Source organism: Malurus melanocephalus, unplaced genomic scaffold (genome assembly GCF_030028575.1).
Source record: "Malurus melanocephalus ecotype Western Australia unplaced genomic scaffold, MMel_1.1 scaffold_492, whole genome shotgun sequence".
NCBI classification, from domain to species: Eukaryota; Metazoa; Chordata; class Aves; order Passeriformes; family Maluridae; genus Malurus; species Malurus melanocephalus.
In genome coordinates this window covers 432,311-452,862 of record NW_026623724.1, presented here as the reverse complement: position 1 = coordinate 452,862, position 20,552 = coordinate 432,311, and the positions used below count along the sequence as shown (strand labels likewise).

Below are 20,552 nucleotides of genomic sequence, written 5' to 3'. Positions count from 1 at the left end.
CTTTGCAAATACTATGTATTTTTACTGTCATTTACTAAAGCTTCTGATCTGTATAGAAATTTTCTGAGAAGGACATTGGCCTTGTCCACATGGGAACACCAGAGGAACAGTGGGTCCACCTAAGTATCAAGGAAAAACAGCAGAGACTGCACAAGCACACACAGTAGTGAACCTTCATGCTGTTTAGTCCTGTCTGTGATTAGTGTTCTTGCAGCTAAATATGCATTACTTTTTCCCCAGTGAAGTTTCCTAGTATGATTGCCTAATTTCCCAGATCCTAGGATGAACTTCCTCAGATATTGCCAAACTAGTTTTCYTTCCTCCTAATGAAAATAGTTTGGACAATAGAGGTTTACCTTAGAGCCAAAAGACATAACTTACTTTTCCTTCAATAAACACAGAGATGCTGGAAAAAACATCCTCAAGATGTGCTAACAAGATCTGAGCATCACACTYGTTCCTGGAGCTTTCTCTGAGTTAAGGTATCAGTGCATTTTCTGGGTKGTAGCAGCAATGCTAGCTAAAATGTAAGCATATCTTCTAGCTTTGATGTTTAACAGGAGCTAAATCTCTGCCTGAATTAGAGTTTAAATCCACATGCACCATAAAGGCTTAACAGTAAGTGCCAACAGCTGTACACACTAAATCAGACTCTCATGCCAAAAATATCACCAATGCTAGTATGCATGGGTATAAATACTAAAATACACATATGTGAATATAAACTAGTGTGTTGTTCACCTACATAGAAGGTACTGCCTGCTTCAAGAACACTAAAATTCATTTTGTGGGATGGTTTCTATAGGTTTTTGTTTGTTAGTGTATTTTTTCTCATAGGAGAGAATGTGATACATTTCTCTGTACAGCTAAATGTTGACAATGAATCTAAAGACTTGTTTTGTCTTCAGAAACCCCAAGATGGCAATACAGTCTTGTTTTTCTTTGCTGCTTATTTCTATTATTATCATTATCATCACAATTATTATATTGCAGTACATGGAACAGRTTTGTGATTTTCTCATTTGCTGACATAAAAACCTTGTTGATTGCTAAGGATTATTTATAGAAAAAGATTGAAAGCTCCAACTACTTTGATGTTAACTGAATGGATGAACACTGTGCTTGACCTGGAGTTATTAAAAGATTCAATTTATTGATGTCGACCAAAAGAACATCTCTGCTCAAGTTTGGTTTCATTTTAGAGATGCACACAACCAGGTTAATAAAAACCTAAAGTTGCATATTTTCAGCTTAGCCTACTTCCACATATATTGCCTTTCCAGGTAGCAGCCTGTCTTGGTTATCTGTATCCTGATCACTTCTGAATGAACTCACACCAGGGCTCTTCTGCTTTTCAGCACTCAGATTGCTTCAGCAGAATTGAGGTGATCAGTTCTGATGCAGTTAACTTTTGCTGCAGAGAACACGGTGAGAAAGCGATTCACCTTGATGCTCGAGGAGAGACACTGCAGATTCACCAAATGGGCTATTCCCCATGACTGCTGTCCTGGACTTTGTAAAGTCATAGGAAAAAACACAAAGGCAAAAAGCTGTGATTTCAGTTGGATTAGCTGATATGTTGTGGGCCAAAGAGATATGTATGCACAGGGCCCTATGGTGATGAAGAATTCTCCAGGGAAAGTCACTCACACTCCTGCCCCAGCCTTGTTAATCATCAAGCTTAGCAACTGAGAGCTCAGGAAAAACTGGGTGGGAGTGMAGACTTGCAATCAGACAGATTTTTTGTGTTCACTTCATCCAGCCCAGCACAAAAAGAAATTAATTTCCAGTAGCAGGTAATATCAGTAAAAAATTCTTAATAGTGTGTTAGGAAAGACGTTGACAATGCTGACAAGACAACCAAAGGAATAAGAAGTGCTTAATACTCAGACATAGTTATTAAAAAATAGATAAATAATATTAGAATTCTTCAGGGTCATTACAGTGTTAGAAGATAATGAAGAACTAGGCATTGATCTTTGATGGTCTGTCAAAATTTGATGCATATATGTGTACACATATGTCATAATTTTTATCTATAAATATGCAGGYATGTAGCAAGCAGAGAGAGGGAAAAAGTCTGAGTATACGGCTTTAGAATAATCTGACACAGAAAGACAGCAGAAAGACCAGTTATGCAAACAAGGCCAGGCTGTCATCAYAACATTTTGCAGCCTCCGAGGACAGGGAGGGCAATGGCTGCTACGCCAGCTGCTAGGAGCAGGACCTGGCACTTCTGCTACAACAACGGGTTGAAATCGTCTATAAGAAAATGGATCACAAAATTAATTTTGTGAAAACATAATATTTGGAGATTAAAGCCATAATTCTCTGAATAAAATCTGTTTCCTCTGGAAGACAAACAAAAGACTCGTGATTAAGCACTCAGTGCAATTTCCTTTTTTCTGCCTATCTTCTCTAAACATCATTGCCACTTTAAAACAAATCGTGAAGTAGTAACATTTAAATGGGAAATCACATGGGAGGAATACACTGTTTTGCTACCAAGATGCAAAAAGTGTCTTATTTTAATTTACTCTTCATTAGAAGAATGATGTTTAGAACATATCCATGCAAATTACTAAAGCTGCCCTCAAATTACTGCTGGGAAACAGAAAACATGCCTTCAGAGAAAGAAGCTCTTGTGGTGGCTAATGTCCCTCCCAGAAGAAACATTTTGAAACTAAGCTAAATAAACCCACAGGAAACCATAAATTAAGTCTGGGATGGGTTTTTTTTGAAGATTACTCTGATAAAAGCATGAAGAATAGAGGCTTTTCTGTGACTGACTAAAAGTCAGAGAAAAGGGTACATCCACGCTATTTCTAGAGGCAGACTAATGCTGTTCCCAGACTAGACTGACCAGGTAAGAAGTGAGAGGGCAGMAGAGACTGAATTACCCTGTCACATCAGGAGGGTAGCCAGCTAATCCTGCTCTAACTGAGCTTCTGAACTACATCTGGAAGGGCAGGATGAGGTGAGCGTGCACTGTTGGTTGATATTCTGTATGTGTTGTGCATTTCTGTGCAGACTCTTAGTTTCCAGCACTCTGCCTGGCAGCTTTTAAAGCAGTAAATTTATCTGAAAATTAAGAAGAGTTTTATTGCTTAAACAAGACCTTTCATAGCAGAAACCTGCCAAAACTTCCCCTGCCCAACAACTCAGTCATAGCTGGTGCRTGAAGCTGGCTGTTTGATTTAGCAGAAATTGCTTTTTGCAGGGGGCGTGTGTGAAGAGGAAAGGGCACAAAYGGCTCCATTTGAGTTCAGATGCATTTCTGATGACTTAAAAAAACGGCTGAAGGATGAAAAAATCTTTTGTGCAGCAAATGGGGATTTATAGGGATTAGAGTCACATGTTTAGGATCTGGAAAAGCATTTGTTTTGTATTATTACAAAAATTTTTATGGATTAATTAATGAAATGGTGGTGAGAGGAATAGCTTTTGATTTAACACTTAAATGCATAACTCTGGTTTGGGAGTGATGGGACTAAAGAGTCCTGTTATTACCCATGRGTGACTGACTCTGGGCTGCTTGAATTCAGCAGGACGGTTCAGCATGATGAGTGGGCAGACCTAAGGCAGTTTTTTAATGAAGTTGTGATAGATGCACACAGAAAATTCCAGGATGATTTACATCCTCTGTGATACTGCAGAAGACAGTAAGATTTCTCTCAGGGAGAGTGAGGAATCTTGCTTTTAGTATCGCTCATTTTATTCAACATTACTATTTTCTAATCCTCTATCAGAAGTACCTGGACCTTCAAATGGTTTCACGTATTTGTGAGGGAGCTCCTGACCTCTGTGAACCCACAAGTGTGATCACACAGAGGACAGTAATTCCCTGGAAACTCAGATGCACGCAATATGTGAGCACTTAAATGCAAACACTGGCTGAAATACAGGGGGTAAAAATAAATGTGTGGAATAAAATTACATGTGCTTAGAGTGTCACATCAGCAGATGTGGGCTTTCACTTCAGAGATTCAAAAATGTTAATTCCTGAACTTTGCAAACAATTTTCTTCAAATTCTGAAGTATTAATTAATGAATTAATTGCATTTTTCTTCCACATTGCCAAGTGAAATATGGATTTTGCTAAAATTGGAGTATAATCCGGCTGCAGGAAATAAGGTTAATAGACACATATGGGTAGAACATACCTACCACACACAAATGTGATAAAATTGATTTACACAAAAAATTGATAAAAAACTGGTATTTATTATCTTTCTTCAGGAATCCAGCATCTCATTAATTATTATTAATATCRTGTTCTGCATGCAAGGCAAAATGTGTTTCACCCTGAGAAACCTGAGACATAGATTCTAACCCCAGAAACATATGCTTTAAAAAAGAAAAAAAATAAACTCTTTTCTTGAATCAGCAGAACGAGCTTGAAACAGCATGATCATATACCTTCTGCATCCAAAAGAGGGACCTGGTTATTTGAGGAAGTGGTCTTTCCCCCTGCCTGTGGTTTATAAATAATTGCCCATTTAAATATATCAAATCAAGTGTGGACATTGGTATTAAGCATGTATTTAAAACTACAGATGGAGGTCTTTCAATCAGAGTAGCTTAAAAGAAATTGTGATAAAGATTAATATTTTCCATTTCATTTTAATGGAAAGTAGCATGTTAGAGTTCAAAACACCAACTGCTGAATTGTGTTCTACTCGGGTGAAATTAGAAACTTCCCACAATCAACGACGAAGGAAGACAGACTGCTGTAYATTTGTCAGGTTTACCTGCTTGTGAGCATGGTCATAAGAATTGATGTGGTTGTCAAACTCCTGGTGTTTGTGGTACTGCTTGTCACACAGTTCACAGTAGAAGTTGGCCTTCACATCCTCTAGGGCCTTGGCTGCAGCTTTCTCCTTCTCAGCRTAGTCCTGCAAAGGCAGAAGCAAAGGGACACAATTTACTTGAGATTGTGAGCTCCTGCTTCTGCAGCTCTTTTCATCATCCAYATTGCAAGCACTGGACAGCTGGAACACCAGACTCCATCCCAAACATGCTCAGGAGGTTCTGGTCTTAAATTTAATTTAAGAAAAGAGTTGTGTTTCTTGACAAATTGTTCTTACTACTTATTGTAGRTTCTGCAGTATGAAAAGTAACAGGAATGGGTGCAGAGGAATACCATCAGGATACTGCCCAGCAGTAAAAAAAGAGTAAACCCCCAGTGTCAGCCTGTAAACTCTGACACCAGCCCCAGATTGCCCCAACATCTGTCTGCTCCTCCAGGTACTATTGCTCACAAGAAATAAACTGGTTTAATCTCATACTATGGCAGATTTCCTTCTGCGCTCTGCTTTCTACCTTCTATGAAATATTCAGTRGGGCCAGGCAGCAGATTGCTGTGCCTGGCAGAGATTTCCCTGGAGCAGAGCCACCTCTGCAAGAACCTTTTCTATTCCTCCCTGTCCTTCCCAACATCTGCATGAGGGGACACACCATCCAGTGTACCCAAACTGAAACTCCTGCCTGCCTGGAGAACAGTAGCTCATGTCCAGGCTCATGCAAACACAGCTAAAAACAGTAAAAACACAATTAATATTTAGAAAATTAGTCATAGTCACCCTCCATATCTCCCCAGTGACACAAGTGATTGCTGTAGAAGTCAAATACTTTTATTTCAATACRTCATATTTGGTAAAAAGAGAAAACTTCAAACATAAGAGCCAAAAGTTACTGAGCTCAAATTAATACACTTCAATAAAGGGCATGATATGCAAAATTGRCAGCAGCCTTTGTTATTTATTTTTAAAGTGCTTCATTATAGTGTGGTTATTATTATGACACTTCCTTAAATATTTTGCATTAAAGTGAAAACTTCTGACATGGAAAACAAGATCAAAAAAGCTAGTAAAAGTTATGCATTTTATATTCATATTGACAAGCTGAAATTTCTTGAGTGTGTGTAATATATTGCCAGGGATTGCAGTAATTCATCATTTGCCATATCATTTTACTCTCTTAAAGAAATGAGCACTTTCTGCTGCCAGGCTCCCCCTGCTGTGCAGTTGTTCTCTGCTGTCCATGTGCTTTCAACACCCTTTGCGTGACAAACGCAGAGCACACTGAGGCCAGGACATGCTGCACATCTGGGCCAGCCTGCTCTTAGCACATCTCTGTGCCCAGCACTGCTCAGGGACCAGAGCAGGGTGRAGATTGGTGTTTGGGCATGGCAGAACAGCGCAAATGTACATTTTGAGCGCTTCAAAGTGGGAAGGACTTTCTTAATGAGTGCATGATTCAAGCCTGAGCCTTGGCCAAGCAACCGGATGCTGGTGACAGTGTGASACACTGAGCCTTGCACAGCTCTGTGCTCTGAGCCCTTCTGCTTTGCCTGGTGTTTACAGCCTCAGATTGGTGTGAGTAGGTCTTTTTTACACCATAGTTTTAGAGGCTGCCTTTGCCAGTGAGATTAACTTCATCTAAACTAGGCTGTCTAGGAGTCAGGTGTATGGGTAAGGCAGTTTCCTAATCTTCTCTGWAAGAAACAGAAAAATGCTAGACACTGCCAAATGGTTTTTAATCCCATCTATTTCAAAAACCCATTTTAGGATGAGATTAAATTCTCCAGAGGTTCTATCTCTCTCYGAACACTGCAAGGTTCTAAATTACTAACCTGGCCTACATCCTTAATTCTCAGATTGCTGAACTCAAAGATAATAAATTCGATATTGTATTTCTTTAGATTCAATTCTAAATCTCCCCATGAAACTTGCATGAACTGACCTACCTGAAGACAGAAGGTCAAAGGGGAACAGAACACTGTGCCTGGAATTTTGATTTTACCTCTTATAGATGATACCAATAACATGCCAGTCCCTCCCACAGTGCAAAGATATACATAAATCTCTTTCCTGCAGGCATAGAGCCCAGGTGAGTCAAYATACTGTAGTACACTCAGAAAATAACTAGCCTGAGCTAACATTTCTTCACTTGAGAGGCTGCTCAATTATGGTAGTTAATACTTGATTGTATCAGGGAGAAATATTCTCACAATCAAATAGTTAAATAGCTTTCATTAGTTATTTAAATTTACAGAGCCCATTAAAAAGTGATACTTTTCAGCTTATGCTTCAGACCCATTGTTTTGCTAGCATTAATTATTCACCAGGCCTTTGATATAATTAAAATGCATAAATTAGAATGTGGATGCAATAGTATTAATTATGCAGGGATGTCTTCCCTGAAAGTCAAGTGTTGGAGGCAGCATATTTTTATTCTAAACTGGTAAAAATATAAGTTTTGYTTTCACTGGAAGCCAGCCAAAGAATAATTGTTTTAGGGAAGGGGTTATGATTTTTTTTTTCTTTGGCTGGTTCTGAACTGTCAATTAAATGTTTACAGCCTGCTCCATCTTTGCTTCTGCTGAAGGAGAAGCCTAATTGTTTGGGGTGAGCACACCACATTGCTGTCTGTGAAGCACAACTCAAACCACTGTTCATGAGCATTCCAAACTGCCAACTTTATCTTTCTCAGCAGAAATTAATACAGTTCCCTTCACATAAAGATRTTTTAAAATARCAACAAGGCAGCTCCCAGGTGCATYCTAAGATAATCACAGCTACCTCCATTGCCTTATTGCTTAATTATGCTTGTCAGCCATTGCAAAAGATATAACTTCCTGCTTGCTTATCGATCAGATGCAGGGAAATTAAATGCTACATCACATGCTTTAGAAAGGTCATGGATTTTTCTTTCCCTACAAAGACATAAGAACTCCTAGCACTACTGTAAATTGTGCATAGTCAAATGAAKTTTCRCATCCAGACTTCCAACATCATCTCACTAGGATTACATAGACTGATGGTCAATTCTGGCATCGTAAATGCGATCACATGAAAGGAAATTTATAGAATTACACCTGCAGAAAACATGATCATAAAGGCCTGATTACACCAATGCAGACACAGGCAAGCAGGAAAGATGCACAAATGCATTTTGAACAGTGGATCTTCAGTGGAAATGAATATTTCTGTCACAGTCTCTTAAACTTTACTCTGGATCAGACACTTCTGAGTAAAGGCACATAGCCTTGGGTAGACAAATATATTTCTAAGATAATATAAATTAGCAGTTCTGTCTTCAAGACATGGACAACAGTGGTGCAAGCTGATGTCAGGGGTGATGCCATCCTTGTAGGTAAGAACTCTGGAAATTGTGGGTTAAACAACTTCTGCTGGATGCAGTGTACTGTGTAAGGATAAACAAGTGCAGAATATGAATCTGAATGTATTTTTTCCAGAAGCCTGCAAAACAGTTCCATATTACAGATTGTAATTGTATTCACATCAATTTGACCCACAGAGGCACATAGCTGTAATAATTGTTTATATATTGGATTAATTTTTTTAAAATACTTCTGTTTCATGTTAGGCTAGAAGTTCTTTCACTTAGCAGCTACTTTTGCAGTATGCTTCTTATTGTGAAAATGCAATTAATGGTAGCTGACATTCCATTTTCTAATATAGGGAAAATCAATGRAAAATCCCATGTAACTGAGTTTTCTTGAATGTTGCCACTGACATCTAGTCAATTAGAAATCATTTATTAAATCCAGAGTCTGTAATAGATATTTAATAGACTGCATGGCCATTAAAGGATGCTGATCTAGACAAAACAATGCCACATTTCTTGTCTCAGTAACTGATAGTAAATGTATCTGCTAGGTTCAAATGGATTAAGGTGAAAAGTAGGTCACTTGACACAATAAAACATTCAGAGGCGATTTTCTACAAACTCATGCATTTCTATAAATATAGTGGAGTAAATGCATGGTAATATGATAAATATGATAAAATACAATAAAAATGTAACATTGTTAGCCCACTTTTGATTACCCATTTCTAAATTGGAATGCAAAATTAGTAACAGAACAGCTAACTCACATTAATGCAAATCTCAGTAATTCGCAGACTACTCCCTCTTTGGGGACATAAGCAATTGGAGTTTGGTAACTTAAATATAATTTTGTGAGCAAGATTGGACAKGAATGCAAGTATTAAATACTTATGCAGCTACTGAGGTGCCTCTTGGGGATTCTCAGACTAGAGGTTAAAGGAGAAATAGGACAAATATAAGCACATGAATTAGCTACTGATTATAATCTACATCTAAAAGTTTTAAATATATTTTCATTAGTGATTTAGATGACAAATCATAATTGTGATTATGCATGAAATCTATGAATGATACTAATTAACAGCCCAGGGCATACAAATGCTTTAGGGACCAGSATCAAGATGGAAAATTACTGTAAAGATCTTCAGATATGGTCTTATATCAGCAAGATAAAATTCTCTAAGGTGTGTGTCAAGTGTTGCACGTTACAGCAGGAAATCACATTCAACAGTACAAGTCTGTGAATAGCTGAGTAAATTCAAATGGAAGGAGAAAGGTCCAAAAGTTAGAGGGGAAAAGAAATTAAGTGAAAGTCAACAATGAAAGTCAAGGCAAATCACATTCTGACATGTTAATAGCAATGTTATAAGTAAGATGCTGAGGGTAATGATTCCACTTGATTCAGTATTGGTGAAATGTCAGCTGTAAAATACTATTTGGTACATCTACACTAGCAAATAACTTGGCTTCTAGAATCTGGCCCTCTATCATTCCCACTCCATGTGTGACAGTTCATTCCCAGACTTTTTCATTTCAGAGTTGCCTTTGAGATAAAAATTACCGTAGTTCCAGAAGAGCATTCAGTTCAGGGACCACACTCTACAGGCAGCAAGGATGAGACACCACCAACCTCTCCATGTCCTGATAGTCTTATGGAAACCCAAATTACTTTTCCACAGAAAGCAACACTTGCATGCCATAAAATCACATGCAGCAACATGCCACGAAAGAGCTACCCCCAGCAACTACACTTCTTCATACAGATTGAAATAAAACCGAATAGAATAGAATAGAATAGAATAGAATAGAATAGAATAGAATAGAATAGAATAGAATAGAATAGAATAGAATAGAATAGAATAGAATAATTGTGCATAACAGTACCAGACAGACTTGAGGAGATGTAGGCCAAGTATGGACAGCGCCAGTTTGCTCTGGGATGTGTGTGCTTGCTGGGGAAAATCAAAGTGTAGATGTCTACATCTCTCAACTTGGAGACAGTTGGCTTTCCACAATTTAAGAAAGATATAGTTGTATTTGAGAGATTTTTAAGCAGATGAGTAGGGATAAGAGGTTTAAAAGTAAGTTATGTGCCTAAATTAGACGAACTAGATCTCCATCTGTAATTCATATTTTCATTGGAACATTAATGTAAGTACTTATTAACAACATTGTTAAGGAAAATCTGTAGAACTGCCCAGGCTGGTACAGAACATCTCTGGGTGGCCAGGACCTGTGCACAGATGTGTAGAAACAGCAACCACAGAACTTTCATTTGGAGGGCTCGTTCACCACATCTTCCTCGTTCACCAGTTTTAGGGATACCTGCACATAATTTTTACATCCTTATATATTTTCTTCTGCAGCTAGAGTGAGATAGATTTTAAAACATCCTTAAAACTCAGCAGGCAGGTGATAGAATGCAGGAAGTAATCAAAGTACTTGCGTGCAGTGTGAAACTTGAGTACCACAAAAATGTCCTGATATTAGGATATGTAACTGAACATCAGGTTGGTTGAAATTAATGAACTTTTCCCTGAAAACTCTCATTTTTTTCTCCCTGGAGAAGACTGTTCTCTTATCTAAAGACTTTCCTAGGGAGGTTTAGCTGTGGAGATAAAATAAAAAGCAAGTGATTTGTTTAGCTGCAATAGYCGGCAGTACGGAACATTTTCATTTTTCTCATATATGTTCTGCCATTCTCCACCTTGAAAACTCAATGCACAGTTTCTTCCACAGGGGCATCTACACTCAGGAATTACAGAGTTATCTCTTGCAAAGGATTTTTTCTTTAAAGGCAGAAAACGCTGTCATTCTCAGTGGGAAAGGGCAACACCTAACTTCTGCAAATAAATACGTTTTATTTTTCACACTCATCCAATGACTGCAACGTTTTCAATTAGATGCACATCCATTTGCTACTAGAATGYTGAGAAATGCAATGCTTTTAGCAGGTCCTACACGTCTCTCAGATTACAAACCTGCTGGGACTAATAATGGGACATAAACCAATTCCTAATCTATTTACAATCAAAATCATCACTGCTGATTGGAACAAACCTTATGGGACATACGAATTCAAACAACATGAGCAAATTCATTCAGCTCTTTAGAATCTCTTTTATTTTCTAAGACACATTGCTGTTTCTGGTAACTTTACAAAGGAATTGAACTTTGAGATTTTTGAAACAGTTTTTCAACATTTTAAATGGAGCATAAAACCACTAAAACTCTCTGTTGGGCATATAGAGGGCATTTTTCAAACATCGCAATGTGATTCAACAYATTTCTCTTCATTTTCAGAAATTGTTGGAACTGAGGGGTGGTGCATATATTAGATTTTCTGAAAATGCAATCAGGAGTTGACCTGCAAAGGTAATTAGGTACCTAATTTTAACTGTAAGTTACATAAAAATTGTGTGTATTCAGTTTAATTTTTAGAGAAATATATAATTAATCAAACTTGAGAGTTCAGATCATTTTATATTAAAAAAAAATATATCTAAAAGGAAGTATGTGCTTGTTTTGGCTGGGATAKGGGTAATTTTCTTCATAATAGTTTAGTTTTCTACTGGGGTTAAACCATTACAAGTTATCAAAATATAATTAATTCAAGTGAGACAACTATCTGTAATTGCATGCAGCACAGAAATAATAGTTCTAGGATAAACAGCCCGCTTAAAGAGGATATTAAAAATAGAATGTAAATAGCATAAATGGAAAAGAAATTCAATTTGAGAAAAGGAAGTATAAAACAGAGGTCAGTGATGAATATTGTCCCCACAGGTCCATATCAGGACTGTTCAATAACATCATCGATGGCATGGTGGGATCAAATGAACCTACAGAAAGCTGAGATGAGAAGCTGAGTGGTGTGGGTGACATTCCTGAGGAATGGAACACCATCCAGATAGAACTGGACAGGCTCAAACAGTTGATGCCTGTGAACATCATGGGGTTCAGCAACGACAAATGTGAGATCCTGCTCCTGAGTCAGGGCAACCCCCAGTTTTTTTTACAATGTGATAAATCACCTTCTCCCATGTGTTACCAACTAGTGAGATGCAGAGGTGAAAAAAAAAACAAACAAAAAAAAAAAACCAAAAAAAATACCCCAAAACCCTTGAATACAGCAAATACACAATTTCCAAATAGACTGATATACTCAGATATAAAGACCAAATGATTTGTATAAAGCCTCCAATATATTTAGGCTGGAATCCATAAGTTTWCTCATCATCAGTGGAAAAGATTTAAGGACAACTTTCACATCGAAGATGCAGGTGTCATTTTAAGATGAAGCATGATATATTTATGAGGGGTAATATAGAATGCAACTTGGTTGACTAAATTTGATTTGAAGATTTAGGAAAATCTAAAGTTACACTAAATCYGCTTAATGATTAATGTGTTGCTGCTTGATTTTTATCTCTGAGCTTCATTTTTAATCTATGCCCTATATTAATGCTAGCATTAGCATTTGACTTATTGCTTTGAAAGAATTTCCAAGTATAAAGTCATTAAAGAACAATTTCAAAATACAAATGCTGCCATTAAAGAAAAAAAATTTGTGTAATTCAGTAACTAGAGCAACAGCCTAAGATGAAGAGATATGACTCAAGGACAGCCTGAGAACACAGAGGGCATCAGAATTGTCAAAATTACTGGGGGCAGAGGCTGAAACAATTTCTGGGGTAGCACTGGAATTTTAGGTAGGCTTCTTACTGTTAAGATTATATTYTAGGCATTTGAAAGCAAATTCTAAGAGCTTCATGGATAAGATTAAAAAGATAAAAAAGTATAGAGGATCTCTATATATTTCCAGCTAGTCTGCAGATATGGTCACTGGTGTGACTGCTCTAAGTCAACTCCCTACTAAAGGGTTCACTGAACTTACATGTCAGTGTTATTGTGGAAAAATGTAGGAAGAGTAGAAATGTTGGGTTTTTTTTTTAAGTAGGACAGAAGAACTGTTCTTGTTGGGTGAAGAAGAAAAAAACCATCATTCACTTTTTACTTATAGTCTTGCTTTTCTGCACAAATGTGAGTCCTTCAGTGAATCTGATTGTGATATTTTTGTCTGCCTTCTATTCAAAGTCAATTCCTTCAATTTGTTCACTGATTCATACTACTTTCTCTCTCGTCCTCTTGGGTGATCATTTCTTTTACTCCTTTTCTGATGAGTGAGGTATTATCAATTAATCTGAAGAGTTAGCCCTCCATTTATGGCTTACCTTTCTCACTTTTCCACTTGTGATTTTGAGAGTACAATGCATGTTCTAGCACTGCATTTAATGGATTGTGTGATGTATTTCTTTGTCTGTCACCTCTTTTCAGAGGAAATGTACTTGACATTTTTTAAGATCTTTGTACATTTTGATATAAAGGCTTCTTCTATAGAACACAACGAAATTCAACTTATATGCAGCATCTTTCATGTTTGAGTTAGCTAAAAGCACTTTGCAATAATGAAATTGATCATGCAGTAATTGTGYAGGAAATGCAGCATTTGATGTGAGCATAATAAGTTATCAGAAAACTCCTATATGGCTGCAAGAACCATTTTTATTAAGTGTSTTTTTCACCAGASYAATCATATCAGATATCATTTTATARTCTTTAATACCAATAGTATTAAACATTTAAATCTCTCTCTTTTAGCAGTGTTGGACTTTTTCWTTGCTGGTACCATAATATTAAGACCAGTCCTCATAGGCTTATTCAACCTCATAAATGAAGCAACATGTCTAACAACAGTGGGTTTCTTTGCTCAGAGAAACAAAGAATAATTTTTAATTTTATGATAAACTACTAGTAAATCCAGATTGGTCAATTAATTTTCTTATATTATATATAGTTACAATCTGCTTTAGAAAATGTCTTGCAGGGTAAGAATTAATCATACATTTAAATTATGTTTACACTGTTCACCTTCTCATAAAACTCATACATAAAATCCTACATCTTTATTACATTATGCAGCATTTGATGGAAAGTTTTTAACCAGAAATCAGGGTATTTCTACGCATGAACTTTTCTTTTTCTTTTGTTTTTGCTTCTTTTTTTCTGGGGTTTGTTTTCTTTTTTTACCAGAAGGCCACATCGCTGATTTATGAAAACTTTGGTTTTTCTCAGCACTTAAGGGTATCCAGGGGAAAAAAAGAAAGAATTCTAAATTTCTCTGTGAAGTCCAAATGGAAATACAAAGTTTATTTACACACACAGGGATCCCTCTTCCTCTGCATCTCCCCAAATGCATTCATGTGAGTTATAGCATTCTATATTGTTTTTTTTGTTAAATCTGCAATTTTGTACAAGATACAATTCCATGACCTGACATAAAGCAAATAAGAATATTTTCATTGAGATTAAAGTATAATATTTGTATTCTGATTAGAAAAAATGCATGGGAGGAAGAGAGAAAGAGATAGATAAGAAAGATGCAAGTGTGACAGGAAGGAAGGAAGGAAGGAAGGAAGGAAGGAAGGAAGGAAGGAAGGAAGGAAGGAAGGAAGGAAGGAAGGAAGGAAGGAAGGAAGGAAGGAANGAAGGAAGGAAGGAAGGAAGGAAGGAAGGAAGGAAGGAAGGAAGGAAGGAAGGAAGGAAGGAAGGAAGGAAGGAAGGAAGGAAGGAAGGAAGGAATACTTTTTCTACCTCTATTTTAGGCAAGCACTTATGGATTAAACCTCACCCTGCAGCCCACATGGCATTTAAATTTAGTTAATTTTTAAATACAACTGGACACTCAATTTGTAGATTAATGGCACCATGATGGCAAATTGCAAGCTAAAACTCTGCCATCCCGTGTTCTTCAGCCATGATACAGGAATAACTGCCTGGCAGCAGCCCTGGTATCCAAGTGCCAAGTGGTTTTCATGCACAGAGTACAGCCACTCCAGGGGTACAGAACAGAATCTTTACATTCTTTGGTATCCTGCTCAATTTACAGACAATYCTACTTTACTTTGCATCTTTGTTATCTTGCCTTCTCTTTTTTCTGGTGCTTCCTTCCCTTCAAGTTACAACCCCTGGCAGAGACAGGATCCTGGTCCTTGCTGTCAGTTCTATGTTTACCAGGCTGTATAATCATTAGCGATGTTCATTAATCAGCTGTAAGTCTGCAATATTTGTGATTACTTATTCATGAAAAAAAAAATAGCCAGAATATATTTTTGGAACAAATTCCTGGCCTTCATGAGGATGTGGAGAATCTCCCATGCTCACGGTCAGCTGTGACACCTCGTGCCACTTCCCAAGTTCTCTTTCTGTGCTATCACCCAGGTTAAGGAAACATTGCAAAAGGGCATGAAGAGCTATCTAAAAGTATCTGCCTAAAATGCTCCACCCTACAAGGTGAAGGGTGAAGTCYCTTCCTGGAAACTGCCTAAAAACCCAAAGCTGTAGCTGCCTCCATCTCCAGCCCAGCACAGCTCAGCAMRGCTGGACTCAATGGCAGYTTTGCTACTGATTCTAATGAGACCACCAGATCCAACAATAACAAACAGAATAAATAGGAAAACAAAGCAAAAAAGAAGATACAATCTAGATCCAGGGGGATTTACTGAGATTATTAACATTAATAAAAGAGAGGGTGAACACATTCTAGCAGAGGTAGAATCTGAAAAAATAAAAAACAAACCCTAGGACGAGGATAAGGAAAATACCTGTTTATAATCAAAGACTACATCCTTTTTTTCTGCTGTGATATTTTGTGARTAAAATACTAATATGTTACCAAATTGATAGCAGACATCTATTGTGCTCTTGAATTCTTCATATATGATTGTTGGTATTAGGAATAGAACTGTATAATACACCATACAATTTAAAATAAACATGTCAGTGTCTGGGGCAAAAAAGATCTTAAACAGATACTTTGTTGAACAAATAAAAAATGATCCATCCTCATCTTCCCTCGAATGAATAGACTATATAACATAGAGCTAATTCTGTCACAAGTACTGGGTTGGGAATATGTTACCCAGGCGTAATGAGCTCTTGTAGTGCTGCTGCAGAGACCTGAGGCTTCCTGAGACAACAACTCAAGCAGCTGATTGCTGCTTGATGCTGGAAAATGAGGCCTCCTGGGGTGTCCATTAATCCCATGAATTTACKGAACACAGGGCAATGCAGAGGTGCTTGATTTCAGAAAAATGAGCCAGGCTGGCATCTCTCAACTTGAAAGAATATTTCTGGCTTCACCATCACTTATTATAAATACGAATGGGGAGTTCTCAGCTCCAAGAATACCATCATTAAATTTCTTGCCTTACTGTGTCACATTTCTAAAGAATGAGTCTTAAAGAAATGACTGAATTTATACCCATTACAGACACTCTGGATTCTTCTTTATTTTTTATCTGTGATTCTGCATTGAATATGTAAGGATTTTAATAAAACAGAGGTGAATAGAAGTAGTTCCTAACTTTGATTTTTATAACCTGTTAGCACAGCCATTTGTGTCATGAAAGAGTGCACAATCTCATTAGGTAAGAGTGCATTTCCTTAATGAATATTAATACAAATGTGTGAGCTCTCTACATCTTGATCTAATTAAAATAGATGACTCAATGAATTAATGATTAGACTTTTCCTTCCAGTATTTAAAACATACCTAATAACTGTCCGTTCTTGAATAAAATGCAACAAAAACCATGATCATAATCTCACTGGTTTGCCTCTGGCTTCACTAGAATAATACCTGGTTACATATGCATGAAAGCAGAAGCAAAAGAACAGAATTTTCATCTGGACACTCTTGGTCATATGGTTTATTTTTGGGTAGTCCTGAAAGGAGCAGGGAGTTTGAGTTGATCATCCTTCTAGGTCCCTTCAAACTCAAGATACTATATGATTCTATTATTCTTCCTAAAGTTAAACAGCTAAGCAATTCCTCTCAAACTTGGCCTCCCTTTCCTTTGTCTTGCCCACATAAGGTGAATTTTCTGTTCAATTTGGAAACAGTACTGCATTTAATTATGTTCCTTTTCTAATTACTTGAAGGACAGAGGAGTTCAGTACAAYCCTACACATTTCCAGCACTATGGAGAAAGTGAAAGAGAGCAATGCTTGACAAGAATTGGGTTTGCCTGTAGGTTTGCTGTTGTGCCAGAAATWGCACCCCACAGCCTTAGCCCAGTGAACTACATCTTCAATGTCTACATCTTCAATAATTTTGGTGAGTGCAGACAACTAGAAAACTTGGAAAAATGTGACAAAGAAGATGATTGGAAAATGAAGCAACAAATGACAAAGCACCGGAGGAAAAGTGCAAGGGGAAAATAGACCCATGGAAGATGACGGAAAGAAAAACTTCATACTAATTACCCAAGTGAAAAGAAATCTCAGCATAATGACAGACACTCTTCAACCTTTGCCTGTTTAATGTATGTAGTATAGGATACATAATATAAGTACAAAATTATTTCATTGTTCTATCTAATATAGATGTTACATCTTATTAGATGTAACATTATTATTATACTGTTAAAACAGTAATAAAATAGTGATGTAAATATGCTCTRTATAATATAAAATTAATGTTTATATTAATATAATGCATAAATAAACATAAAATCACTAGAACTTTTTACTATGTTATTAATTTATGATGTTATGGTATATAAGTTCTAAGAACTTGGCATCATTAAATCTAAATAATACTTCAACATTATACTCTTCTGTAAGGAGAAATAGTGTTACTACTATCCTTGCTACCAATTTGGCACTCCTAATAACTTGCATTTTCACAAACCACTTGAAGTAAATATATGGTCCCATCATTTTTTTGCATAATATTAATATCTTGAAATTTACAGCAGGGTGCAGATTTTATGGGAATGAGTATTTGAGATTAGTTTAAATGTACAAAATTCTTGTTTTYGTAATTTTTAATTTTATGGTTAATATTGAAAAACATCTTTTTTCAGTTTGTTTCATTTTTACTGAAGATGCCATAAAAGAGGAGGCAACTTACAATAATGAGAGTTTATGAAAAGTTAMTCTTTTAATAATACTCACATTTGTCCCTAGTTTCCCTATTTCAGATTTTACCTCTGTCTAATAATAAATACAAAAAATTTGGCAGCTACTTAAGATAAAGCATGCAAAGGTCAATGAGCTAAAGTATTTTCTGCAGTAGATACTTTTTAAAAATTTCTAYTCATAAAACTCATAGTTAAATCCTGGCAATCCTTATCACAACTGTTCAAGATGTACTGTTCTAAAACAAGCACTTGCTTGGTTATGCATGCATAATAAACCCTCTTACTGAATTTGCTTCTCCTAACTGCTTCTTCATTTGCAAATGTAATACATGCTTGCATGCCGAATAGGATAATGAAATTAATGTCATGCTTATATTTTCAATAAACAAAAAAGTAGTCAGCATACAATAAAATAATGGAAAATTAAAGTGACAAAGCAAACAAGCTATTCATACAACAGGCACAAACCCAGCCAATTTCAGACATCATTTAATTCAGAAATTATACTACTGTCCAGAAAATTTATCATGTATCAAACAAACAAACAAAAAYCAGGGATTTTTAACACTAATTGCTCACCAAGACATTTTCTGAARTTGCTTCATTTTTGCTCAGATCCTGTATTTGATAATTAGTTGTATTGCCCTGAAGTGTAATGATGTGACACTGGCATCTAATTTTGGAATAAATTCAACCCTGCAGAGAAAACCTACTTATGATTCTCTGCCCTTCCTTGAGCAAAATTTAGGAGCTTGACTAGTGTTCTGCACTGGGTTGAATTCCATTTACAATGAGTGTCAGTGTGGGGATTATAAAAAAGTTTTCAAAATTACTGGAATAAAGGCAAAGGTTGTGCCTTGTCCACAGAATTATCCGCAGTTTTAAGYGTAATTTAAGCTTATTTTTCCCTTTGTTTGTAAGCTCAAGCAAAAGAACCAGAAGGGAATTCTGAAACTCTCATGCACAACAGTGGCTTCCATGTTTGCATTCATCTTGGTTTCATTAAAATAAGGCTTCTTTCTACAAGACCCGGGAATTGTTGAGGACATTTGGTGTTGGTTGGACTCTAGGATTGCAAAAGCTGCTCTTCTGTTCTTTTTATCAGATTCTGGAACCTCATGTATAAGTGTAATCATTGCTCTGGTAYAACACCATCTGTAGTTCAGCCAGAGTGCCTCATACAAGAGACTTGAGAATCTAAAGGGAAAGGAAATTAATTGCAGTGCTGGCTTAAGAAACTTAAAATATCTGTATTTGAGGCTATGTTTTTTATTTATTTATACTAAAAATTTTAAAAATCAGAAGCCAAGAAAGGGTTCTTCAGGGAATGTGGCTGCCTCTGCATTTGTATTTTGGATCAGAGCAGTAGCAAGCTTCTGAGGCAAATTCAAAAGCCTTCTCCCCTTCCTGCAGGCTGGCTTGGTTCACAAAGCAACTTTGGTGTATGCAGCTGGCTTTCTTTCAAGGAAAACCGCACACAAGACAGGGTACAGGCTTAGTGCACCTCAACCACCAATGGAAACATAAGAGTGCAGAATAAGAATTTATCCTGCAAACACCTTTGAGCCACATGTGCGGTGGGGACCACTGTTCCCAGTGAGCAGTCTAAATCTTGTCCAAAGCAAAATGTCTGAAAGTCAAAGTCAACTGTCAGAAGTCAAAATCAACTGTTTCAATTCACAGATCTACTCCTTATGAATGGAATTACTTGTTCATGTAGACAAGGCCTGGCTGCATGGTACTCAGAGCAGCCTATGATTTCTTTTTGTAACTTCCCCTACCAGATTCTCTGCYACATTTGGCCCTGATTCACTGAACTCAGTAGATCACCAGTGGGCCAATTTTAAGCATACCATATTTGTACAGTTCTTCCTTGGGTTACAACTGTGTTGTTAGACCCCTCTATCTTTCTGGATTTGAGTGGTTTATGTTAAAAATAGGAACAATAGCTTGTTGAGTTATGTTAATAAAATCTCACTCCATAGCCCACCATCAGCCTGCATTCAGTCTGTCATCAAGAGATGGGGTCAAGCACTAGGATTGCTCTGTGTAGAAGTGGACAGCCCATTAGCAGGCTGAAGCTTTAAAATAGCAGTGAAAAGAATGTGAGCCCCCAAAGTGAATTTCCCCCCTCTTGTACTCAAGAAAAGTGTCACTGCTAACTTACACAATAAGGTCACAGTGTTTAGGGACTGATTTTTCTTTTCCATCAAGAAGACACAAATATAGCTTAGGTTCTATAAACTGAACATTTTGATAACACTGCAGTCAGGCCAATTGAAGCGGAACTGGTACAGAACCATTATCAAACATCATTTCAATAGCGTGTGGCTGTCTTCCAGGGGTGCAAATATCATGACAATATAGCAAAGCAGGCTACGAACTGGATTAGCTGAACAGCCGTTATCAGCACTCAGGAAAATAATATCA

General features: G+C 36.9%; 1 protein-coding gene across 1 annotated transcript in view; it reads right to left on the bottom strand.

The window, feature by feature from the left end:
• ZNF804B (zinc finger protein 804B) overlaps positions 1–20,552 on the bottom strand; it is a 217,156-nt gene that overhangs the window by 22,499 nt on the left and 174,105 nt on the right. The window contains exon 2 of the mRNA XM_057381129.1: positions 4,752–4,895. Coding sequence (XP_057237112.1) covers positions 4,752–4,895 — 144 coding nt within the window. The remainder of the gene's footprint in view (positions 1–4,751; positions 4,896–20,552) is intronic.